This window comes from Saccoglossus kowalevskii, chromosome 4 (genome assembly GCF_978046115.1).
Source record: "Saccoglossus kowalevskii chromosome 4, keSacKowa6.1, whole genome shotgun sequence".
NCBI classification, from domain to species: domain Eukaryota; kingdom Metazoa; phylum Hemichordata; class Enteropneusta; family Harrimaniidae; genus Saccoglossus; species Saccoglossus kowalevskii.
Window position 1 is genome coordinate 16809019 of NC_140644.1, and position 23463 is coordinate 16832481.

General features: G+C 35.5%; 1 protein-coding gene across 3 annotated transcripts in view; it reads right to left on the reverse strand.

The window, feature by feature from the left end:
• Window positions 1–4248: 4248 nt before the first annotated feature.
• The window catches only part of LOC102804016 (serine/threonine-protein phosphatase with EF-hands pef-1-like), a 91194-nt gene continuing 71979 nt past the window's right edge, over window positions 4249–23463 (reverse strand). For 2 of the 3 annotated variants that reach the window (XM_085497870.1, XM_085497869.1), the window contains 9 exons: window positions 22613–22649; window positions 22376–22435; window positions 21104–21253; window positions 17650–17766; window positions 17268–17453; window positions 15890–16032; window positions 14263–14369; window positions 13217–13459; window positions 4249–7120 (listed from right to left, as the gene is read on the reverse strand). In XM_085497870.1, coding sequence (XP_085353996.1) covers window positions 6849–7120; window positions 13217–13459; window positions 14263–14369; window positions 15890–16032; window positions 17268–17453; window positions 17650–17766; window positions 21104–21253; window positions 22376–22435; window positions 22613–22649 — 1315 coding nt within the window. In that variant the 3' untranslated portion in view covers window positions 4249–6848. Of the gene's footprint in view, window positions 7121–13216; window positions 13460–14262; window positions 14370–15889; window positions 16033–17267; window positions 17454–17649; window positions 17767–21103; window positions 21254–22375; window positions 22436–22597; window positions 22650–23463 lie in introns of all 3 variants that reach the window. The other variant, XM_085497871.1, reaches the window with a different exon arrangement.

Sequence of the window (23463 nt, forward strand, 5' to 3'; positions counted from 1 at the left end):
GTTCAAGATGGCTACCCCCATATAGTAATTATCAATGGATTAATTGCATTTATCATATTATCACCTGTACGCCAGCTGACTGTGGCCACTCTCAGGCTGACCAGGGGAACTACTTTCACATTACCACGCCTCGCAAAGCAAATCATTCAGGGGAATCAAGACATATACCAGGCTACGTAAAATCATACTATGTTTCCTAATGCAAAATAGATTGGCCCGGAGTGGACGCGACCACGAGTTGGCACCAGCGAGATTCGAAAGCCAACTGTTTAGTCAAAACCCAAACATTTAGCCAATTCGCTAGCGAGTTTGCAAATTGGCTGCCCCAATACTTCTGAGACTTGCTGTAATGCAAAACAAACATGGCAGCCCCCAGGGCTTGACTGGACTTCCACACAAAGAAGTTTTCTAAATCTGTTCTAAACTTTTTGGATTTTGGCATTCCCATGATGTATCTTTGGGAGGAAAAGATGTATAATAATAAGGTTATTACGAGGTTACTGCAAAGTATGCACTCAGACAGTGTGCCGTCACACCGACCTCTGCTGCACATCTGTGGATACTCCCGCTGTAGTGTATTCATGCATACTTTTCGGTATCCTCGTAATAACCTCATATTACTGTCTTGTCACTGTCTCTTTTTTGGCCGTATTCATAAAAAACATGCGAACAAACTTGTATTAGGTTTATTAGTAGTTTTTGATATTAAAGCTATGTTTTTGCACCAGGATGGAAACCCACTATATGTGTCATATAGTAAGTGCAACAGTTGCTTTATTTGATGTCATCTTACAGATGCTTCTCACTAGTTGCCAAAATTTACCAAAACTTTTTCTATAGATTGATTTTTCATCACCTAATAGGGCATTAAACAAGTGAATCATCATCGTCAAATCATTGAATCATCAAATCATTACATAATTACATCATTGAATCACATACAGGATATTCTGGTGAAAAATTTGAAGATGCACATATCACAAAATCTTAATTTCTATGTGTAGCATTGGTGTGTGTGATGCATACAAGACTTTGAGTCTGTTAGTCCCCGTTTGGACGCAGTCTGAAAACGGGGACTTATCTTTTAATGAATGGGCTTCTAGACTCATATCTCCGACTTGCTTCGACTGATTATGTTCAAATTTTTAATATTCATTATTCATCATGTCATAGATATACAGATATATTGGTTTGATAATCATATTCAAAATGGCTGAATGGTGGCCATTTTTGTTCTGAAAAAATCATCAAATATCAAGCATTTCTGGTATTTATGGATGGATTTCGTTCAAACTTATTACATTCATTAGACATTACGGGTTCCTGGTGTACGTCATTTTATTTTTCAGATCGGATTCAAAATGGCTGACTGGCGGCCATTTTGTTTTAATGAATGGGCTTCTGGACCCATATTTTGACTTACTTTGACTGATTATGTTCAAATTTTGAATATTCATTATACATCATGTCATAGATATACAGATATATTGGTTTGACAGTCCCATTCAAAATGGCCAAATGGTCCATACATCCACTCAAATTGTGAACATCAAACGTTACGTAGTTCCTAAAGTTGTGTTCATCACTTGCCCAATGCATGATGGGATTTTCTTATTAGAACATTGTTATGATAAACTATTAAAATGCTCAGTTTCAATCAGGATACATGTACATGTACTGGTAGATCACAAATTCCATAACATTCAGATTTGTTTAGCCACATTAAGTTTAAGCACTTTCAACAAATGTTGCCAGCAATACAGATTTCAGGATAAAAATGTGCACTAATACTGTAATTTTGTTTAGTCCAGTAATAGTCATCAGTATACTACATTTATGTATTCCGTTAAAACTAAATTCGCAGACCGATCAGTACATCTCCTTATATATTATATATATTGTTGCCAATTTTAGATTAGTACTATTCAGATACAGTCAGTATACTCTGGGCATACAAGTACGTTTACTGGAAGGAAATTAGTTGCGTTCACGCACAGCACTTCAGCACGGGCTAAGAGGTCAAATTCCTTAGCCCGTGCTAAAAAAATGTGCGTGAACGCTTAGCACGGGCTAAGGAATGCTAAGTACGGGTTAAATCTGATCCGAATTTAAGACGCGGTCTAGACCCTTAGCACGGGCTAACGAAGTATGCGAGAATGCCTAGCCCAGGGCTAAGCGCCCTTTGCAGCGACCTTTGGGTGTGAAAATTGTCCCATGTTCTTATAACGACTCTATTCCACCAGTTATTACTCCACGCTCGCTTCCACACTGATAGTAGAGCTGTAGTAGAGCATAAAGCAGTTCCAATTGTAGACGAAATAAATTTGATTCGCTGTCTACGACATGCATTAATAAAACTCTGTATTCTGTTACGCCCGTTGTATACTGTTACTGTTGGGTCTGTCTTCTGTCCCGTTCCTGTGCACGTCGCTCAAAATTAGAACGAAACATGCCAGCAGCAGAAATAGAACCTCACGCGTGTCATCCATTTTTCGTTCGCTTACCAAAGATCACCGACTAATGGCACCCCTTAGCCCGTGCTAACGACTGGCCCTCCCTGTGCGTGGACGCAATTGGGTCTAGCCGAAATGCAAATATGCTAGATAAGCCTAAATCAGCTTAAATCTTAGCCCGTACTTTGTGTAACGTGAATACAACTATTGATAACTTCTGTATAGTTTGAGTGCTTGCTGGGAAAGATAAACAAAAGCTGTAATTCTATCATTAAACATTGATATGACACTAAGATAACTTTTGTTCCTGAGTATTCCCCAATCTTGCTTATTTTGATTTACCTCTTAACTTAGTTTTTGTTCTTTTGAATTAGAAATTCTATAATTTTTGTGTGCTTCTATCTTTGAATTATTTTTTTTTTCCTTTTTTTTATTTTCTCATTACGTCACATTTTTTGCAGATGTTGTCAACAGAGGGCACTCTTTAACATTTTGTTCAATAAATTCTAACAATGTAAATGAATTTGAAAGGAATATCTACTAGAACTGTTCCCTTGTTTTACCATATTAAAAGGACTGCGCTGGTATTAATTAGAACATATAACATATACAGGGCAAGCCTTGTGTATTTTAGCTATGTTTGTTTGGCCAGTGAACCTCTGGGCCAGTTCAACTCATTGCTAGTGATTGTTCTGGCAATGCAATAGCAGGCGCACTGGACATGGGATCTGCAGCTGCCTTGTTGTACCAGGAACCGGATTCAATCGTGGGTTGAGTATAACAGAGGCTGAATTGCAGGTCTTGATTCTTTACTTTAAGAAGGTTGTTAGGTGACCGAGTCAGACTAAAACACTAATCAGTGAAAGTAAATAGCTTGTACTTGCTGCATCTCCTACCTGCAGCCAAGACGACCTTAAGTACAGTCTTCCCAGACCAATATTGGCCAGTGAAACAGCATATTGCCTGCTGAAAAAAATCCTTGTAACAAGGACAAGGACCAACATGTTGGTGTAGCCAGCCTTGGGGCGCCATAGCAAGTTTGAGACAGCCTATTGGGCAGTGTTTTAATGGAGCCTTCCTCAGAGATGTTAGACAAATATTTAACTTCAAACAAAAAGTGGTAGTAATTGGTGTGAAGTCATAAACAAGACATATTTCAATGATTTTGAGTTGTGCTAATAAATGAATACGGTATTGATTTGTACTTCATACCTCAAATACTCTTTATAGTACATACATGTATCAGTTGTTTCTGAGGTTTCTTTGATTGTAATGTGCACTGCAGAGTGCTTTTTAACCAAGCTGAATCTGTTTCTATAAATTTTGCATTTTTTCTTCCTAGCATAAAATTACAATCTCGTTTCAACATGCATTGACTGATTTTCCACAGATCTGGTGTGATAGTTGAACATGCAGGGCTTTTTTTCACATTCAAAATGGCAGCGATTTTCTTTCTTGTGTTTTTGAAAATTACATTTCTGTACATAAAATATCAGATATCCCTCAATGAACACCTCAACCTTGTATATCATGGCATAAGTATGCACATATCTGTCATCCAATCAATTATTAGATGGGCTACAATTGGGCATTATGAAATGTCTGGAACTAGATCTGGCATGTGTGTAATCTTATTTCCATTCATTGAAATTTTAATTATGGGGACTGTTCAATACATCATTTTAATTTCTTGTTTCTGTGAGTTTAGCTTCAATTCAAGGGTAGTTTCAAAACTATGTTCACCAGTTCATCACACACTTGCACAAAAAAGACCAAAAAGCAGTCCGAATATTGAAAAAAAAAAATGTTCTAGATTTTATTAAAGTATAAAAACTAGACAACAAAATGTTTTTGATATACCCTGTTAGTATGCAACATTTACAAAGATGAGATCACCGGAAAAAAGCAAGAAAAAATTACCTTGCACCCAAGATTGAAAATGCCCTCTTTTAGAGGTTGAACATTTGAAACTCCGGGGAGGGGAAGAACATTCCTACAGCAGAATTGAAAACATTTTCCTTAAAAACAACAACATTATCAAGATAAAAAGTCTAGATTAAAACTATTATTTGCACAATTTCCCCTCGCAGAGTATCTAGGATTCAACCACCAATTAGCAAAGACAGAACAATTTACATTGTACTGTAAATTACTTTATTTTCGCTTGGAATTAATTTTCGCTGAAGGAATGTATCAGTGAAAATAAAATACATCGAATATATGTTTTTTCCTATAATTTACATTGAACTCGTCGGGAATTAGTGGAAATAAATTCCATACAAAACACCCAAAAAGTCTTTTCAGCGAAGATTAATTCCAGCTAAAATAAATGATTCCACAGTAGACAAGTCGCTATACAGGGTTGGAGAAAGGGGCTGCCAACTACAACTAGTAAATGTGTAAATCCTGTATACAGAGTACAGTCCATGCCCTGCCCTGGAATGCTGTAAACTGCTAGAAATGTACAATATTATGGCATTCACTATGTGTCGTAGAACCCCTGTGAACTTTTCATTCTTACAAAAGCAGTTTACATCCTTTACATGAATGCACATATGGTAGTACTGTAAAATCTGTAATAGAAACCATGGCTTCTATTAAAATGGTACAATGCAACAGAGAGAATGCGGCTTCTATTAGAGCATCTACACATATGAGAAATGATGAATTTTTGGTTCTCAATTATTCAAAAAGAGTGAGTGCGACTTCTATTAGGGATGCGGCTTCTAATACAGATTTTACGGTACATCATGCTGGAACAGGATTATGGAGACTCCATATAATTACATTCACACTAAACGTGAATTTCTAAACAATTGCACTATGATTAGTTATTTACATTTAGAGCAAAGAAGTTTCAATTGATTTATTTCCACCAAGAAATATTACTTATCACTTGTAAGAAACAAACAAATGAAACTTGAACTGCAGGAGTTAAATTGCTAATATCAAGCGTTCAATGAGGAAAGGACAAGTAAATCAAGTTACCCTCAGCCTGATCTGTCAAATTTCTGTGTAAATAAAAACTCACAAACACCAATTAAATAATTTCACAAACATCAATTAACGGCAAGAAAAATTAAATATTAGTCACAACATATAGCATTAACTATTCATGTCCACATGGAAATAAATTTAAATATTCTTTAATTTTTTTTATATACAAAACAAATCATTTGAAATTCACAACATTTAAAAAATTAATTTGAATATAAATTACATTTTATTGTACAAAAATTTGTTAAAACTTGTGTTAGGAATTATAAAACACTGGTGTCATAATTACAGATTTTTACTTTGCTCGTAATGTATACTATCTGTTGATTGATGTTAACATGGTTAACAAACTAATATGTTGTTGATTTCTTAAATAAATACAATTACAGTAAATAAATGAATACCATGTGTCAGTGATCGTGCTCAGTGTGGCTGTAACAATAAAAGCGATTAAGCTAAAGCTTAACTGTCATTTCGTTTTTTTTAAATGTCTATAATTTTGCCTGTAATATCATGTTTATTGACCATTACTTTGTTTTTCTCAATTTGAAAACCTACTTGACACAAAAAATAATCAACAAAAGAAGAAAAGTTACTGTCAAAAACCATTTTCATGAATGATGATTTTACGATGTATCCCAATATCATAACAGGAATGTTTTTAATGTAAACCATTTAATTTTCCACACTAAGAATTTGATGATTAATGCCAATTCTGAGAATTGTTTTCACCAAAGTTACTGTAACTCCATGTCTTGGAACCCTGGTGAATTAAATACTAGGGCAATTTACAAAGAATTATCTGTTTTGAACATGTAACATTTGACTTAAAATTTGGGTTACATTTTAGTGTTTTAAAACAAATATAAAATATTGTACATTTAATGGAATGTATCAAGCCAATCAACACAAGGCTGCTATCATCAATTAATAGACTTACCAAAATATTATCATTATAGTACAGAAAACCCTGTATGAATTATACATTCATGTGGTTGCCTTTTATTCTAAATCCGGTCTGCTTCAGTATACATGTGAATAAGAGAGAAATGTGAAACAAACGGTGATTACGCAATAATATGTACAAATTTCCTTGACTGTATTAATTAAACACATACTGTACAATCTTCTGTTACATAAAAGCCTCATAAAAGTAGTGGGATATATGTACAATTTAAACAGAATTTAGTAAAATAGAGAAATAAATATTTAAAAAGAGCAATTTGGAATAGAAAATTTGGTTTTACTTCAGTTCTTCTTAGTTGTGTGCACATGTATCAATAACCTTCACTCCTGTGTGCACCTGCATTAATGGCCTTTCACCCCTCCGGATATAATGGTTAGTTCCATTAAATTTTTTCTGAGTGAGAGCATACAACTCATTTCAGTACCATATTGCTATACCATGTTAACATTTTCTTTAGACTTCGTCTTCCCATTAGCTTTCAACATACTTCTGGAAGAACCTGGCCGTGATGGGACCAGCGTTTTCCCAGAATGGGGGTCCACTAATCTGAATGCTTCAAGGAATTCATTAAAGTCTATGTATCCATCTTTATTCATATCGATACTCTTCGCCATGTCGCGTACTTGTTCATCTGATATGCTGCTGTTGATGTGCTCTGCCAGTATCTTGCACGCTTCTCCAAACTCATCCATTGAAATTTGACCTGCATATAAAAAAAATAGTTTGCATTTTAAACATGGAAAGGAAATATTTACATTTCTAGTTTACCACTGCATCAGTATCTAATTCCGTATCTACAAACCTGTGTGTGATCGTGTTGGGAAAAGCTGTATTTGACCTCAGTTAAATTGAATGATTGGATTAGGTGCCAAGGAGCTGGATGCATCAAAGAATGTTTTTGTCGAACTTCAACTAATAGATTTTGTTGAGGTATATAAATTATTGATTAACCAACATAAACACACAACTTTGCATTTGATTTCCCATGGAAATGTATCACAACATTTGACTTACCATGGGAATGCACAAGAGAATGTGCAGATGTGTTTTATTTCGTCAAGAGTGAATACAGGTTTATAGTGGAAGTACTGCCAAGGTATAATGTGAGGCGACAACAGAATAAATTAAAGGGGGTTGGCTGCCATGCCACGCATGTGCATGATATGGGTCTCATGAACAAAGATGGCGACTTTGACTGTTGTGCAGACCAACCAGTACACACTGCGACGTTTCCAAGCTTCAAGGTAGAGATGCAGGTTCGTGGGCACTTGGGAGTGAAATTTTTTGTTCTTGCTTTTTATTATCCAAACAGTCTTGGCTATAGACTTAAAATTTTGTAGAATTGTGAATAGTGGAACATACTCAAAAAATAATTTTAAAATATAGATCAAAGAAAGCTTAGAAAGAACTTCCGTGTGCTGAGAGTATTGGAGACACATTCAAAATTAATTCAAAATTACTTGAACTTGAGATGTTGATGGAAACGCAGAAAACTAATTATGCAAATTAGGTAACTAATATGAACAGATTTAAGTGTAAAACTAATAAGGTGATTAGAACCAAAATAATATTAATTATTATGCTAATTAGAGAATTAATATGAACAGATTTTAACCCCAAATTAATCAGGCTGTCTATTGTCCTAGAGCACTTTATTCAAATGTGATGATCAATACTTGAGATATCAGTATTAATTAATTATATTAATTAGGTGATTAAGAAGCACAAATATTTACCAAAAACTTATATGGTGTATAGTCCTAGGTTCATTGAAATGTGATGGGTACTCTTTAAAAGTTTCATTGAAATCCAATGAGTGGCTTTTAGACATCAGTGCAACGGCCATAGAACAGCAAAAAATTAATTAATTATGCAAATTAGGTAAATAATAGGCACAATTATTTATCCCAAAATTAATCAGGTCTCTGCAGTCCTAGAATATCTATGTAACAAGTCTCAATGAAATGTGATGATTAGTACTTGAGATATCAGGTGAAAAGCTGAAAATTAACTAATTATGCTAATAAGGTGATTAATATGCACAAATATTTACCCAAAAACTAATTAGGTCTCTGCACAGTCCTCAAGTAACTATGTACCAAGTTTCATTGAAACATGATCATTACTACTTGAAATATCAAAAGCTGAAAATTAATTAATTATGCAAATTAGGTAATTAATATGTACTGATATTACCCTAAAAACTATCAGGTCTGTGCAGTGTCATATGACATCTATGTCCCAAGTTTTATTGACATTTTATGATTAGTACTTGAGATATCAGTGGAAAAGCCGAAAATTGATTAATCATTATGTAAATTAGGTAATTAATAATATTAACAGATTTTTACCCAAAAATAATCAAATCTGCGCATTAGTTCAGAGCATCCATGTGCCAAGTTTCATTGAAATCCAATGAGTGGTTCTTCAAAAAACAGTGAAACAGTCATAGAACAGCTTAAAATCAGTTAATTATCATGCACATTAGGTAATTAATATTAATAGATTTTTACCCAAAACTAATCAAATCTGCGTATTGGTTCAGAGCATCCATGTGCCAAGTTTCATCAAAATCCAATGAGTGGTTCTTCAAATATCAGTGGAACAGTCATGGAACAGCTTGAAATCAGTTAATTATCATTCAAATTAGGTAATTAATATTCATAGATTTTTACCCAAAACTAATCAAATATGCGCACTAGTTCAGAGCATCCATGTGCCAAGTTTCATCAAAATCCAATGAGTGGTTCTTCAGATATCAGTGGAACAGTCTTGGAACAGCTAAAAATCAGCTAATTATCATGCAAATTAGGTAATTAATATTCATAGATTTTTACCAAAACCTAATCAACTCTGCGCATCATCCCAGAGCATCTATGTACCAAGTTTCACGAAAATTTGATTAGTGGTTCTTGAGATAACGGTGGAACAAAAAAAGTGACATACATACAGACATACAGACAGGGTAACTGCAAAGACTCCCTTTTGTGCTTCGCACACGGGAGTCAAAAACAGGTACAAACATTCTCTCTTTTGAATGCTTAGCAAGATTTAGCAAGGCTGTACATAAATAATAAAAAGAAATGACAGGATCTCCCTATTATGCGCTATATTTAACTTTTAACAAAACGATAATACATTTAAATTTGGAACTGTTACAGCCATTTTAATTATGAGCATAAGCAAATTTCTTACTGGATGAATTGTTATGCAAATTAGCCATTATCTCAGCTTCTTTTTAGTGCACATCCCAGAACTATAAAAAAAAATAGCTCCTAGACACTTTAACCTTTTGTTTTGAAATTTTCACAAATGATTGACAATGTGTTTATCTTCAAAACGCCGTCGGGGCATTGTTTTTGAGTGAACTGTGTTACAACAATCGTACAGACAACTAGCCTGGGCGTTAATTTATGCAAAAACTGAATTAGTGAAATTTGAGCTGCTGCCCTGCAAAATTGACAACTGGTAGACAGTTTTCAAGACGGCACTTTCTTCATAGTAAGCAGATGTACCCATAAACCAATTTTGACAGGAAACAGAAACATGGTTTAGGAGCTAATTTTTTTAAAATCACTTTTGACCAAAAAAGCACATTTTTGTGCATATTTCAAACTACAGTGTCCATAAAGAAAAATGCTAACATAATTTTAAAATTCATACAATAAGCTTTCCGAAAATATATAGTTTTGTGGACAAGGGAGGTCATCTTAGTTTCCTAATTAAAATACCCATCAGGTAAACTGCATCTCTACCTTAATTAGGTAACTTCTTTGATGATTAGAAAGTATCAAAGAAGTCATCGGTGGTAATTAGTGTAAGTTGTGCCCAGAACCAAAAGATGTACTTTTTCCATCAGTAATAATTTTATTAACACTTACACATTCCCCGGAGGGATTGGCAATGGTTACAAAAGTTTAAAAAGGAATAAAAGGTTACAAAACAGTAAATAGATAAAACAAGCAGCCTCTCGGTTGAGATAGCTCCGCTGTTACCAATGCACATTTCAATTAAAGAACAGAAGATATCATTAGAAAATGAACAATATGCATAGTATCAATGCAATGGGACTTGCTGTTTTCAACAAGAATTCAAAAATATCATTTTTCACCATAAATGATTGTGGTTTTTAACAAGAAGAAAATATCACTTTTTACCAAAAATGACAAAAAAATTCACCAAAATTAGAGAATTAAAGATATCATTACAAAATGAATAAATCTGAGAGAGGTCCACATGTAGTACCTACCGGTATATATGTAAGATCAAAGCAATTGGACTTGCGGTTTTTAACAAGAAGTTGAAAATATCACTTTTTACCAAAAATGACAAAAATATTCATTAAAATTAGAGAACTAAAGATATCATTACAAAATGAACAAATCTGAGAGAGATCCACATGTAGTACCTATATATGTAATATCAAAGCAATTGGACGTGCGGTTTTTAACAAGAAGTCGAAAATATCACTTTTTACCAAAAATGACAAAAATATTCACCAAAATTAGAGAACTAAAGATATCATTACAAAATGAACAAATCTGAGAGAGATCCACATGTAGTACCTATATATGTAATATCAAAGCAATTGGACTTGCGGTTTTTAACAAGAAGTCGAAAATATCACTTTTTACCAAAAATGACAAAAATATTCACCAAAATTAGAGAATTGAAGATATGATCATGAAATGAACAAATCTGAGAGAGGTCTACCCAAGGTACATATACACCAAGTATCAAAGCATTCAGGCTTGTAGTTTTCAAGAAGAAGTCGAAAAAGTAAAACATTGACACGGACGACGGACAATCACTTATATGATAAGCTCCGCTCGACAAAGTCGACAGCGGAGCTAAAAAAAAAAGCGCTCATTGAGTTGTGAAAAAACCAATGTAGAACCTTGGCAGCAAAGATGCTGTATCTGTGGCAAATTTGTACAATGTGAGCTTTATTATGTTTCATTCAGCATTTTTGAAGTTTAGTATAGAGTTTAAAGTGAATTTTGAACTTGTTTGGACCATTCATGTATGAGATATGACTTCATGGAACTGCATGGCTACAAGTCAGCCATTTTGGATTTGATGGTGATATGATGTCTGATGTATGTGCGAAGTCTGAACTGTAGAATGTTAAATATATGGATCAAGAACTACCGTACATTCTTTGAAACAAAATAGCCAACAAACAGCCATTTTGAACCCAATCTGAAAAATAATCTGGAATGCAACAAGGTGCCATTAGGTTCAATGTATAAACCAAGTATAGTAAAAATGTGTCATTTTGAGACATTTTTGGTCTTAAAATGGCTGCCAATCGGCCATCATGAATCAGATCATGAAACAAATGCATGTGCATATGTCTAATATGATGTCCGATGTATATATGAAGTTTGAACTCGATTGGTTCCATAAGTCCATGTTGTCAGACACAAAATATGAGCTTGCATCAATTACCACTATTAATTTTATCACACCAAAACCATGTACAGTGACCCCTCGCTAAGTCGCGCCTCGGTAAGTCGCGATTCGGCTAAGTCGCAGGTACTTTGATGGCTCCCAAAATTTCTATTGTGTTTTGAGAGCAGTTTTGAAGTACAAAGACTAATGTTTCGTTGCATAGTGTTTTTAACCAACCGTTAAAAAGACAACTTAACACCTACTGTCCGTCAATTGCTTAGATTCAATGGGTGACGGCGGCCTTACTCAAGGTGTCAACAGGGGTGTCGAGTAGTGACCGTACGTGCTTCTCGGCCGGTCCCATTTTGGTATACCTCAATAAAACTCGCAACAATGAGTTGAATTCATTATCTGATCTCTATTTCTCAACTGAGCAGCATGTCAAAGCGAAAGCTATCCAGTCTGTTCGTATGCCATAAACTCACAGCGATCGACCGTGTCAAGAAGAGGTGAAACCAAGTTAAGGATTGCACGTGATCTAGCAGTGGGTGAGCCCACTATTCGTGGGTGGGTAAAAAATGAAGAGTAAATTTGTTTTCAAAGTTTACCAAGAGGCGGGACTGAACAGAAAAATGTGCGAAATTGTCCGACAATGGTGACATCGATAAAGCTGTTTACATTTCTTCAGGAACGGTCTGCTGGAACTCCACTCTTTGGTCCCATCACCCAATGCAAAGCACGCAACTAGAATTTGAGGCCAGTTCAGGGTGGTTCTAGCGATGGCAAAGAAGACATGCTATACACGCAGTCTCAATCCAAGGCGAAGCTCGATCTGCAAACATGGACGCTGTCAGAACTTTTCCCGAAAAACTGAGGGAAATTATCTATGAAGATAGTTATTTTGATGAACAAGTTTATAATTGCAATAAAACTGGTTCATTTTGGAAGCTGTTACCGTCGAAGTCGCAAAAGTAAACAACCCACATACTATCGGACACAAACAAAATAAACAACGCATCACTGGAGTGTTTACAGCAAACATAGTCATGATTTTATTCGAATACTGCCTGACACATATGATGATACATCAATTAACTAAACCGAGGGTTTATATGTGCTTTTTATATGTTTTTCAATGCACGCCCCCCCCCCCCCCCCTCTTTCACGAGGTCCCTCAGTAAGTCGCGGCTTTCGGTTTTTGCTTGGATCCCGACACTCGTGACTTAGCGAGGGGCCACTGTATTATATTTGTGGTATTAACATCATTGGGAGGGCTACAAATACTTGCCTCAGAAAGCCATAGTGACTTTATCTTAAGCTACATCTACATCACAGTGAAACACCTCTCTGGATAACCCATTCTGGCCCCTAGAGGGCAGCAAACAACCTGTAAATGTAAACTCACCTGAGTTATCCTTATCCATTATGCGGAATATTGTTTCTAAATTAGTTTTATTTCGATACAATGTTTCTGTGATACTAGGCCCTGAGGTTAAGTTGTGAATGACATCCAGATCTACACATGTTTCATACATGACACGTCCATCACCATCAACCTCCACAAGCTTGTCCTTGAATGATCTCCACGGAATCTGCAGATCCAGTACACCAGACATACACTGTGCCCATTCACCAACTGTTATTGTGCCTGTAGGAATTGAGGTAAACATCCCATAATATTACCTACATATACATCAGTATCTCTTAATTACTACAAAACATTACTACAAAGCAGTCCTAATGTTACAGCAACTTGTATGAAATGTTGTTCTCATGAATGATATTAAATCAATTCCTCGCAACAAAAATATTAATTTAATTATACAGAAGTGTTAAAACTGACAATGTAACAGAGCCCTCATAGGGAGCGACAGTACTGTACACAAGACTTGAAAATTACAGGGGTGATTATCAAGATGAGCCACCTGAATTTCTTGATGCCATTTAAATAGTTTCCTCACAATTTCAGTTCAAGTTATTTTTTTAGAAATATCTGCCATAAATTTGGGTACCCTCAGGATACCGAAGTTCAAGCCTACATTTAGTAGAAGTACATTGTAAGCCATAGTACTTCGATAAGAGCACTACAGTGACATATTTGCTGTATTACTAAGTTTACATAATTTTGTAAATGGTCAAAATAAGTAGTAATTAATTATCAAACATACAAGTGCACATCTATTGGAGATGTACATTTAACAGAACAAATATGGTATGTATAACAGCACAAGTTCAAATAATGGCTGGAAGTCATTTTATGATTATTATAAAAAAATATATATATATTTATGCAAATTTCAGAAGAATTGCGTCTTTGTCATTTATTGTTTGTTTAGTCAATGATTTATTCCACCAACTTGAATAATTGTTTCCATTTTTCACAAAAATATCATTCAGTACACATTAGTGCAAGAAATCTATGGTACATGTGTCACAATGCAAGATACTGACCATTTTTATGGGTGTCATATTTTAAGAACTCCTCCATTAATGTACTCTTATTTGCAATAATTTTATATCGTAAATCTCGTATGGCTGACTCTTCTACAATGCTTAAACTATAGGAGAAAGAAAAATATTAGTTAATTAGTGATTACTGTAAAATACTTTATTTTAGCTTGGAATTAATTAAGAAATGATTCAGTGAAAATAAAATTTAGCGAATATACCTTTTTTTCTATATTTTACATTCAACTCATCAAAAATCTGTCAAAATAAGTCTTTTTAGCGAAAATTAATTCCAGCTAAAATAAAGTACTTTACAGTATTTGATATAGGATATAAGATAAATGCATGCAATTTTCAGAACCATATGTGTTAATATGTAATGAAGACCCCATCTTGCTGTTCCATTATGTGTTGTTCAACAATGCAATGATTATTGATGCTTGTTGGGAACGATGAAATGGTTCAACTGCAGAATCAGAAATGCACAAACTTAGCATTTTAAATCAAGAAGACAAACAAAATTCAAACAAGCAGCCTATCGGCTGAGATAGCTCAGCTGTTATCAATGCACATTTCAATTAATGAACTGAAGATATCATCAGAAAATGAACAATATGTATAGTATTAAAGCAGTCGGACTTGCTGTTTTCAACAAAAATTCAAAAATATACCTATTTATCAAAAATATTCATCAAAATTAGATAATTGAAGAACAAAATCATCATGAAATGAACAAATCTGAGAGAGGTCTACATGTAGTACCTATGTAGTATATATAATATCAAAGCAATTGGACCTGCCGCACGGTTTTTGATAAGAGTCGAAAATATCACTTTTTACCAAAAATGACAAAAATATTCATCAAAATTAGAGAATTGAAGATATCATCATGAAATGAACAAATTTGAGAGAGGTCCACATGTAGTACCTACATATGTAATACTAAAGCAATCGGACTTGCGGTTTTTAACAAGAAATCAAAAATATCACTTTTTACCAATAATGACAAAAATATTCATCAAAATTAGAGAATTTAAGATGTCACAAAATCAACAAATCTGACAGAGGTCCAGCTGATGTACCTACATATACAATATCAAAGCAATCAGACTAGCAGTCTTCAAGGAGAAGTCAAAAATATAATTTTTTACCAAAAATTACAAAAATATTCATCAAAATTAGAGAAATCATCACGAAATGAACAAATCTGAGAGAGGTCCACCCAAGGTACCTACATAGCAAGTATCAAAGCATTTGGGCTAGTATTTTTTAAGAAGAAGTCGAAAATAGCATTTTTGACCAAAAATTACAAAAATATTCGCTATAAATAAGACAATCGAACATATCCACACGAAATGAACAAATCTGAGAGAAAACCACCCAAGGTACCTTCCTAGAAAGTTTCACAGCTATACAGTTTGTGGTTTTTAGGAAGAAGTCGAAAATGTAAAGTTGGCGACGGCGGCCACGAGTGCCGACAGACAATCAGTAATACTATAAGCTCTGCTCGACTTCAGAGCTAAAAAGTTAACAAAATACAGATTCCTCACAGAATCTCTTGCAACAGTTACTTGTAGATTTTGTTTATTCTCATTTATATTTTGCCTTTCTATACTTCTATACAATTTACCTTTGTTTTGCCGTCAGCTTCCTAGTTATTTTAGTTGCACTGTACTGAACAAAGCGAGGTTTGAGGTCAGTGTCTAATTTGACATAGGCTCCTTTATTGCTGCCAAGTTCATAATAATTTGATGCAGAAAATACTGTCAACACCTGTGAAGAGAGGAAACCATAAGATTAGAACCAATCAGAAATATGTTACACTTCAATCCACATTGTCCAATACCGCCCTCTACTTATTCAATCATAAAAACAAAAGAAGAGGAATGTATATCCCATGGCTCATGTGGTGCTAGTACATAATGTATGTGCTATGCAACTGGGTGTCGTTTTTCACTTGATTTAGCACAAAAGCAAAAGGCATATTTTAAATGACATATTACCCACCTAATTTTCTAAAATCTGATGTACCATACAATTTGATTACCTATTTTCCATCAGTTGAACCTGCTATTGCACATTTTACCAAAAAACACTATATCCTTATTCTGCAGTCCAGAATTAGGTTACTTATTTTAGGCCAGCGAAATTATAATGTACATCAATTTTTAGGACATCAAGCCAAAAATGCACAAGATATCAAAATTCAAAATCAAAAAATGTTTAACTCATATTCAGTTATATTGAATATGCATGTCACTCCCACCCAAGGGACAGTGTTGTCAGAACAGCACATGTAAATAGGGGAAGCTTATATAACAATGAATGTTTATATAAAGATAGCAGCCAGTTTTTAGAGATGCGATAAGAGACAGTTGCATATTTACAGCCAAGCCAGGAAATCCAAATTGTCAAAATTATGTGTCATGTGATGTCATTGTTTTGAACTGTGTAAAGCATGTAGAACAAGGTAAAGACCAAGCAGAGAATAGAAGAATAATTACAAGAACAGTAGAATATGTACGTGCATAGTTTTGATGAGGCAGAGTTGCTTTAACTTTTTGAGCGCCAAAGTCAATTTCAGGTACCATCCACAAATAATTCTGTTTAAAACTTTTATCAAAAAATAGAAGCAAGGTAACATTTTGTTCGTTTGGTCCCAAAATTAAGATTGAATTCAGTGAAAACAACAGAAAATGTGAACAAATGTACCCAAATTTGGCACTCAAAGGGTAAAAGTAAAGGGTCGTCACCACTTGCTAATTTAGTTTTATGCCATATTCAAGATGGCGGCCCCCATATAGTAAATATCGCATTTATTTTATTATCCCGAGTGCGCCAGCTGACTGTGGTTGTCACCTGCTCACATGAGAGAATTGAATCTTAAATATATGATTGCAATGCATGCTAAAAACACATAGGCTCATGCATAGGTGGCAATTTCCCGCTTTCATATCAACTTTATTTCTTCATAATGAGGGTATCATAAAAATTATGTCATATCTTACTTGATCATTGTGTGTATATTCATAGCCTTCATGCTTGCATTCATGTGATCTCACTAGTAAATCTAAATTATGTTTAGCTAATACTTTTTTGGTTATGTCCGGACCAAAATAACTTCCACCTCCACGGAAGGTGTTTGGTCTGCATCCTTCTTGGTTTTTGGGATCACTCCATAGGATGTCCAGGATCTGAGCAAACAAAAGGAATATTCAGTATCTGATGCAAAGAATTATTGCAATGAACTATCACTCCTGACATTGTTGGCAAATCTTTTTTGTTTCCTTTATTAAATTTTAATAAAAATAATAAAGCCCATAAAACATGACAGAAAGAATAAATGAATGGTTACCAATAGAGTTGTTGATATGTAATGTGTCTATATACCTGTCTCCATTCTTGGACATCCACTCTACCTCTCGGTTCTTCATCATCTGCCTCTGGAGAGTCTGGGTCTATTTGCTCTACTGACTCATCCACAGGAGGTCTAAGAGCCGATAAATACTGCAAATAATGGCACAAATGTGACAATTAGTTTCACCAATCACTACCATGGCTTTAAAAGTAGTGACCAATCCCCACCAGGTTTTAATACTAGTGACCAATCACTATAAGGCTTTAATAGTAGTGACCAATCACCACCAGTCTTTAATAGTAGTGACCAATCCCCACCAGGCTTTAATAGTAGTGACTAATCAGCACCAGGCTTTAAAAGTAGTAACCAATCACCACCAGGCTTTAAAAGTAGTGACCAATCCCCACCAGGCTTTAAAAGTAGTGACCAATCCCCACCAGGCTTTAATAGTAGTGACCAATCCCCACCAGGCTTTAAAAGTAGTGACCAATCCCCACCAGGCTTTAATAGTAGTGACTAATCACCACCAGGCTTTAACAGTAGTGACCAATCACCACCAGGCTTTAACAGTAGTGACCAATCACCACCAGGCTTTAACAGTAGTGACCAATCACCACCAGGCTTTAACATTAGTGACCAATCACCACTAGGCTTTAACATTAGTGACCAATCCCCACCAGGCTTTAAAAGTAGTGACCAATCACCACCAGGTTTTAATAGTAGTGACCAATCACCACCAGGCTTTAAAAGTAGTGACCAATCCCCACCAGGCTTTAATAGTAGTGACTAATCACGACCAGGCTTTAACAGTAGTGACCAATCACCACCAGGCTTTAACATTAGTGACCAATCCCCACCAGGCTTTAAAAGTAGTGACCAATCCCCCACCAGGCTTTAAAAGTAGTGACCAATCCCCACCAGGCTTTAATAGTAGTGACCAATCCCCACCAGGCTTTAAAAGTAGTGACCAATCCCCACCAGGTTTTAATAGTAGTGACCAATCATCATCAGGCTTTAAGAGTAGTGATCAATCACCACCAGGCTTTAACATTAGTGACCAATCCCCACCAGGCTTTAACAGTAGTGACCAATCCCCACCAGGTTTTAATAGTAGTGACCAATCACCACCAGGCTTTAACAGTAGTGACCAATCACCACCAGGCTTTAACAGTAGTGACCAATCCCCACCAGGTTTTAAGGTAGTGACCAATCAGCACCAGGCTTTAACAGTAGTGACCAATCCCCACCAGGTTTTAATAGTAGTGACCAATCAGCACCAGGCTTTAACAGTAGTGACCAATCCCCACCAGGCTTTAATAGTAGTGACTAATCACCACCAGGCTTTAACATTAGTGACCAATCACCACCAGGCTTTAACAGTAGTGACCAATCCCCACCAGGTTTTAATAGTAGTGACCAATCAGCACCAGGCTTTAACAGTAGTGACCAATCCCCACCAGGTTTTAATAGTAGTGACTAATCACCACCAGGCTTTAATAGTAGTGACTAATCAGCACCAGGCTTTAAAAGTAGTGACCAATCCCCACCAGGTTTTAATAGTAGTGTCTAATCACCACCAGGCTTTAATAGTAGTGACTAATCAGCACCAGGCTTTAATAGTAGTGACCAATCCCCACCAGACTTTAACAGTAGTGACCAATCCCCACCAGGTTTTAATAGTAGTGACTAATCACCACCAGGCTTTAATAGTAGTGACTAATCAGCACCAGACTTTAAAAGTAGTGACCAATCTCCACCAGGATTTAATAATAGTGACCAATCAGCACCAGGTTTTAATAGTAGTGACCAATCACCACCAGGCTTTAATAGTAGTGACCAATCACCACCAGGCTTTAACAGTAGTGACCAATCACCACCAGGTTTTAAAAATAGTGACCAATCAGCACCAGGTTTTAATAGTAGTGACCAATCCCCACCAGGCTTTAACAGTAGTGACCAATCCCCACCAGGCTTTAACAGTAGTGACCAATCCCCACCAGGTTTTAATAGTAGTGACTAATCACCACCGGGCTTTAATAGTAGTGACTAATCAGCACCAGGCTTTAAAAGTAGTGACCAATCCCCACCAGGATTTAATAATAGTGACCAATCAGCACCAGGTTTTAATAGTAGTGACTAATCACCACCAGGCTTTAATAGTAGTGACTAATCAGCACCAGGTTTTAATAATAGTGACCAATCAGCACCAGGTTTTAATAGTAGTGACTAATCCCCACCAGGTTTTAATAGTAGTGACTAATCACCACCAGGCTTTAATAGTAGTGACTAATCAGCACCAGGCTTTAAAAGTAGTGACCAATCACCACTAGACTTTAATAGTAGTGACCAATCACCACCAGGATTTACTAGTAGTGACTAATCACCCCATGATTTAATAGTAGTGACCAATCCCTGCCAGGCATTAATACTAGTGACCAATCCCCACCAGGTTTTAATAGTAGTGACCAATCCCCACCAGGTTTTAATAGTAGAGATCAATCCCCACCAGGCTTTAATAGTAGTGACCAATCCCCACCAGGTTTTAATAGTAGAGATCAATCACCACCTGGGTTTAATAGTAGTGACCAATCACCATCAGGCTTTAATAGTAGTGACCAATCCCCACCAGCCCTTAATAGTAGTGACCAATCCCAACCAGGCATTAATAGTAGAGATCAATCCCCACCAGGCTTTAATAGTAGTGACCAATCCCCACCAGGTTTTAAAAGTAGTGACCAATCACCATCAGGCTTTAATAGTAGAGATCAATCACCACCTGGGTTTAATAGTAGTGACCAATCACCATCAGGCTTTAATAGTAGTGACTAATCACCACCAGGCATTAATAGTAGTGACCAATCCCCACCAGGCATTAATAGTAGAGATCAATCCCCACCAGGATTTAGTAGTAGTGACCAATCACAATTAACTGACACAAATTGCAATACCTGACCCATTATTATTCATGCAGTACAAATAGTTTCTAGGTTCTTGTAGTCTATTGTGAATTGCGAAGTAAACTGAAAACATTCCAATTTCCATCCTATGTAAACCTGTCTGTAATACTGCAAAAACGTCACGCCCACTCAGTCTCCCTGCTTACACTTTATACGTTATTGTTCTACCTTTTATTGCTATTTTTGTGCAAAGTGATAACAAAACAATTTTATATAACCCTACAACATTTGAGAGTAAATTGGTAATCCTACTCTATGACCACTCCCTGTGAAAGTAAGAGCTTGTATCAGGTAACCAAGTGAAAATAAATCAAAACATATAAACTTGATGGACCAATCAAAATCCGTGTACCATGACTAGTTACAAACCTCTTGTGATTTGGTATGCGATGTCACTTGAGACAAGAAACCAGCTAATACAGTAAAGCACAACAAATTTCGTTTATACAAATTTTCATATTCAAGCAATATGGGACGCCATATTTTCAGATATGAAAACAGTTGTCATTTGTATTCAATTGTTACTTACCTTATGTCTGTCAATATTCTTCATATATGTTAGATCTGTTTTATCTGAGATGCCACCGTGAACAACTAAGATTTTAGCATCAATGATTGTTGCTAGTGGCAACCAACTAAAAACATCTTCAAACAACCTCACAACTTTGGTTGCATGTTTCTGTGTGTAAGAAAGTAAAGTTTGAAGTGATTATTTTTGTAAATTATCTTACACCCTTCAATGAGGGTTAACAGTATAAACATAGATTGAATGAATCACCTCATCAAATTTAACAACTTCAATTCCAGTAGATAGATAGATGTGGAAAAATAAATCACACTCATTTCTAACTTCAGATTTCTTCTAGTTTACATAGGATTCAGTTTAAACTGGTTTACACAGGTTTCAGTTAAGAAAGGTTTCCAGTTTCAATGATTCAGTTAAGAAAGGTTTCCAGACCACACAGGGTTCAGTTTGGAAAAGTATGCAGCAAATAGAGGCTTCAGTTCACACAGAGCTCACTAATCACAGGTTTCCAGATCACAGGGTTCAGTTTTGAAAAGTTTCCAGCAAACACACGATTCAGTTTGTACGAAGTTCAGTTTAGAAAAGTTTCCAGCAAACATAGGGTTCAGTTTGCTAAGAGTTCAGTTAAGACAGGTTTATACAGAGTTCAGTTAAGACAGGTTTTCAGCAAACATAGGGTTCAGTTTACACAGAGTTCAGTTAAGACAGGTTTTCAGCAAACATAGGGTTCAGTTTACACAGAGTTCAGTTAAGACAGGTTTTCAGTAAATATAGGGTTCAGTTTACAGAGTTCAGATAAGACAGGTTTTCAGCAAACATAGGGTTCAGTTTACACAGAGTTCAGTTAAGACAGGTTTTCAGCAAACATAGGGTTCAGTTTACACAGAGTTCAGTTAAGACAGGTTTTCAGTAAATATGGGGTTCAGTTTACACAGAGTTCAGTTAAGACAGGTTTTCAGCAAACATAGGGTTCAGTTTACATAGATTTCAGTTGAGACAGGTTTTCAGCAAACATAGGGTTCAGTTTACAGAGTTCAGTTAAGACAGGTTTTCAGTAAACATAGGGTTCAGTTTACATAGAGTTCAGTTGAGACAGGTTTTCAGCAAACATAGGGTTCAGTTTACAGTGTTCAGTTAAGATAATATTTGCATTATGAATTCAATGTGATTCATCAGCTTCAACAGAGAATTGAGGTGTACATGAGAGAGGAGAGAAAATTAAAAAAAAAAGGTCGAGGAAGAGAGAAGCGTCTGATTGGTGGCGCTCTTCCCTACCTCTAAAAACGTTTCAGAAATATATCCTCTTTCATTTGGCCTCAAACTGCTTTTGTCAATCTACAATAAACAAAACATAAAGCAAACAAAACACGTAGGAATAATAATACAAAACTGGGTATCATACAAACCATCACAGTATCACGGGCGGGTGGTCAACATGGACGACGCGGACAGGAAGAGACACTGAAATACAACTAGGTTAATAAAAAGATGACCTACTTTATATATACCTACTCTGTATTTACTCATGACTTCCTTGATGAACCCATATCTGAAAATAACCAAATAGCAGAACCATAAAAATCCTGAAAAATATTATTTTTATTAAAGATTTAATTTGCTGATATCTCAATTTCAGTTAGCATCAACTGTAAATAGGAATGTTAATATGGTGTATCCCGCACAATAAATAAATTACCGGTAATATAAGGCAAGTTATACTAACATCATTTAATGACTGTGTTACAGTCGGTCGTTTTTAATGACATGCTATGCCATCTGCCGCATGTGCAGGTGACGACTCCCCCGTTTTAATGCTATGACGAACAATCAAAGCAGGTAACATGATAAACATCATGATAATGGTGATTATTGTAAAAAAAAATTATGACAAATTCTACTGTTTCTTTCATTATAGTCTGTTTCATTTAAAATTTGCAGTTTATCTTTGTTTTGGCATTGTTTTCTATGGTCAAAGTATTTTTTTAATTTCTGAAAATTTCACTGAGTGACATGAATTTTATAATGTATTGTGATATATATGAATAAAATTGCCAAAAAAATATTGTTTAATAAGCAATAATAATTAGTCATTATATACAATGGGAAGTTATCTACCAAAATGCAATGTATATGCACAGTAATGATGTGCAATTGTGTACAATTTGTTTGCTGATTTCCCTGGTTCCCGGCATTCTAATTATTTTGTCAATTTTGGACATAATGGGCATATTATAATTGTTTTCATTTGCTACATGTCTTGGTTAAAACATTTGAAAAAAATATATTTTGAGAAAGGTGAGGAATGTTGACTTTTAGTTTAAAGGTTAATGCACTATTTTCGTAGCTATATTAGACACATAAAT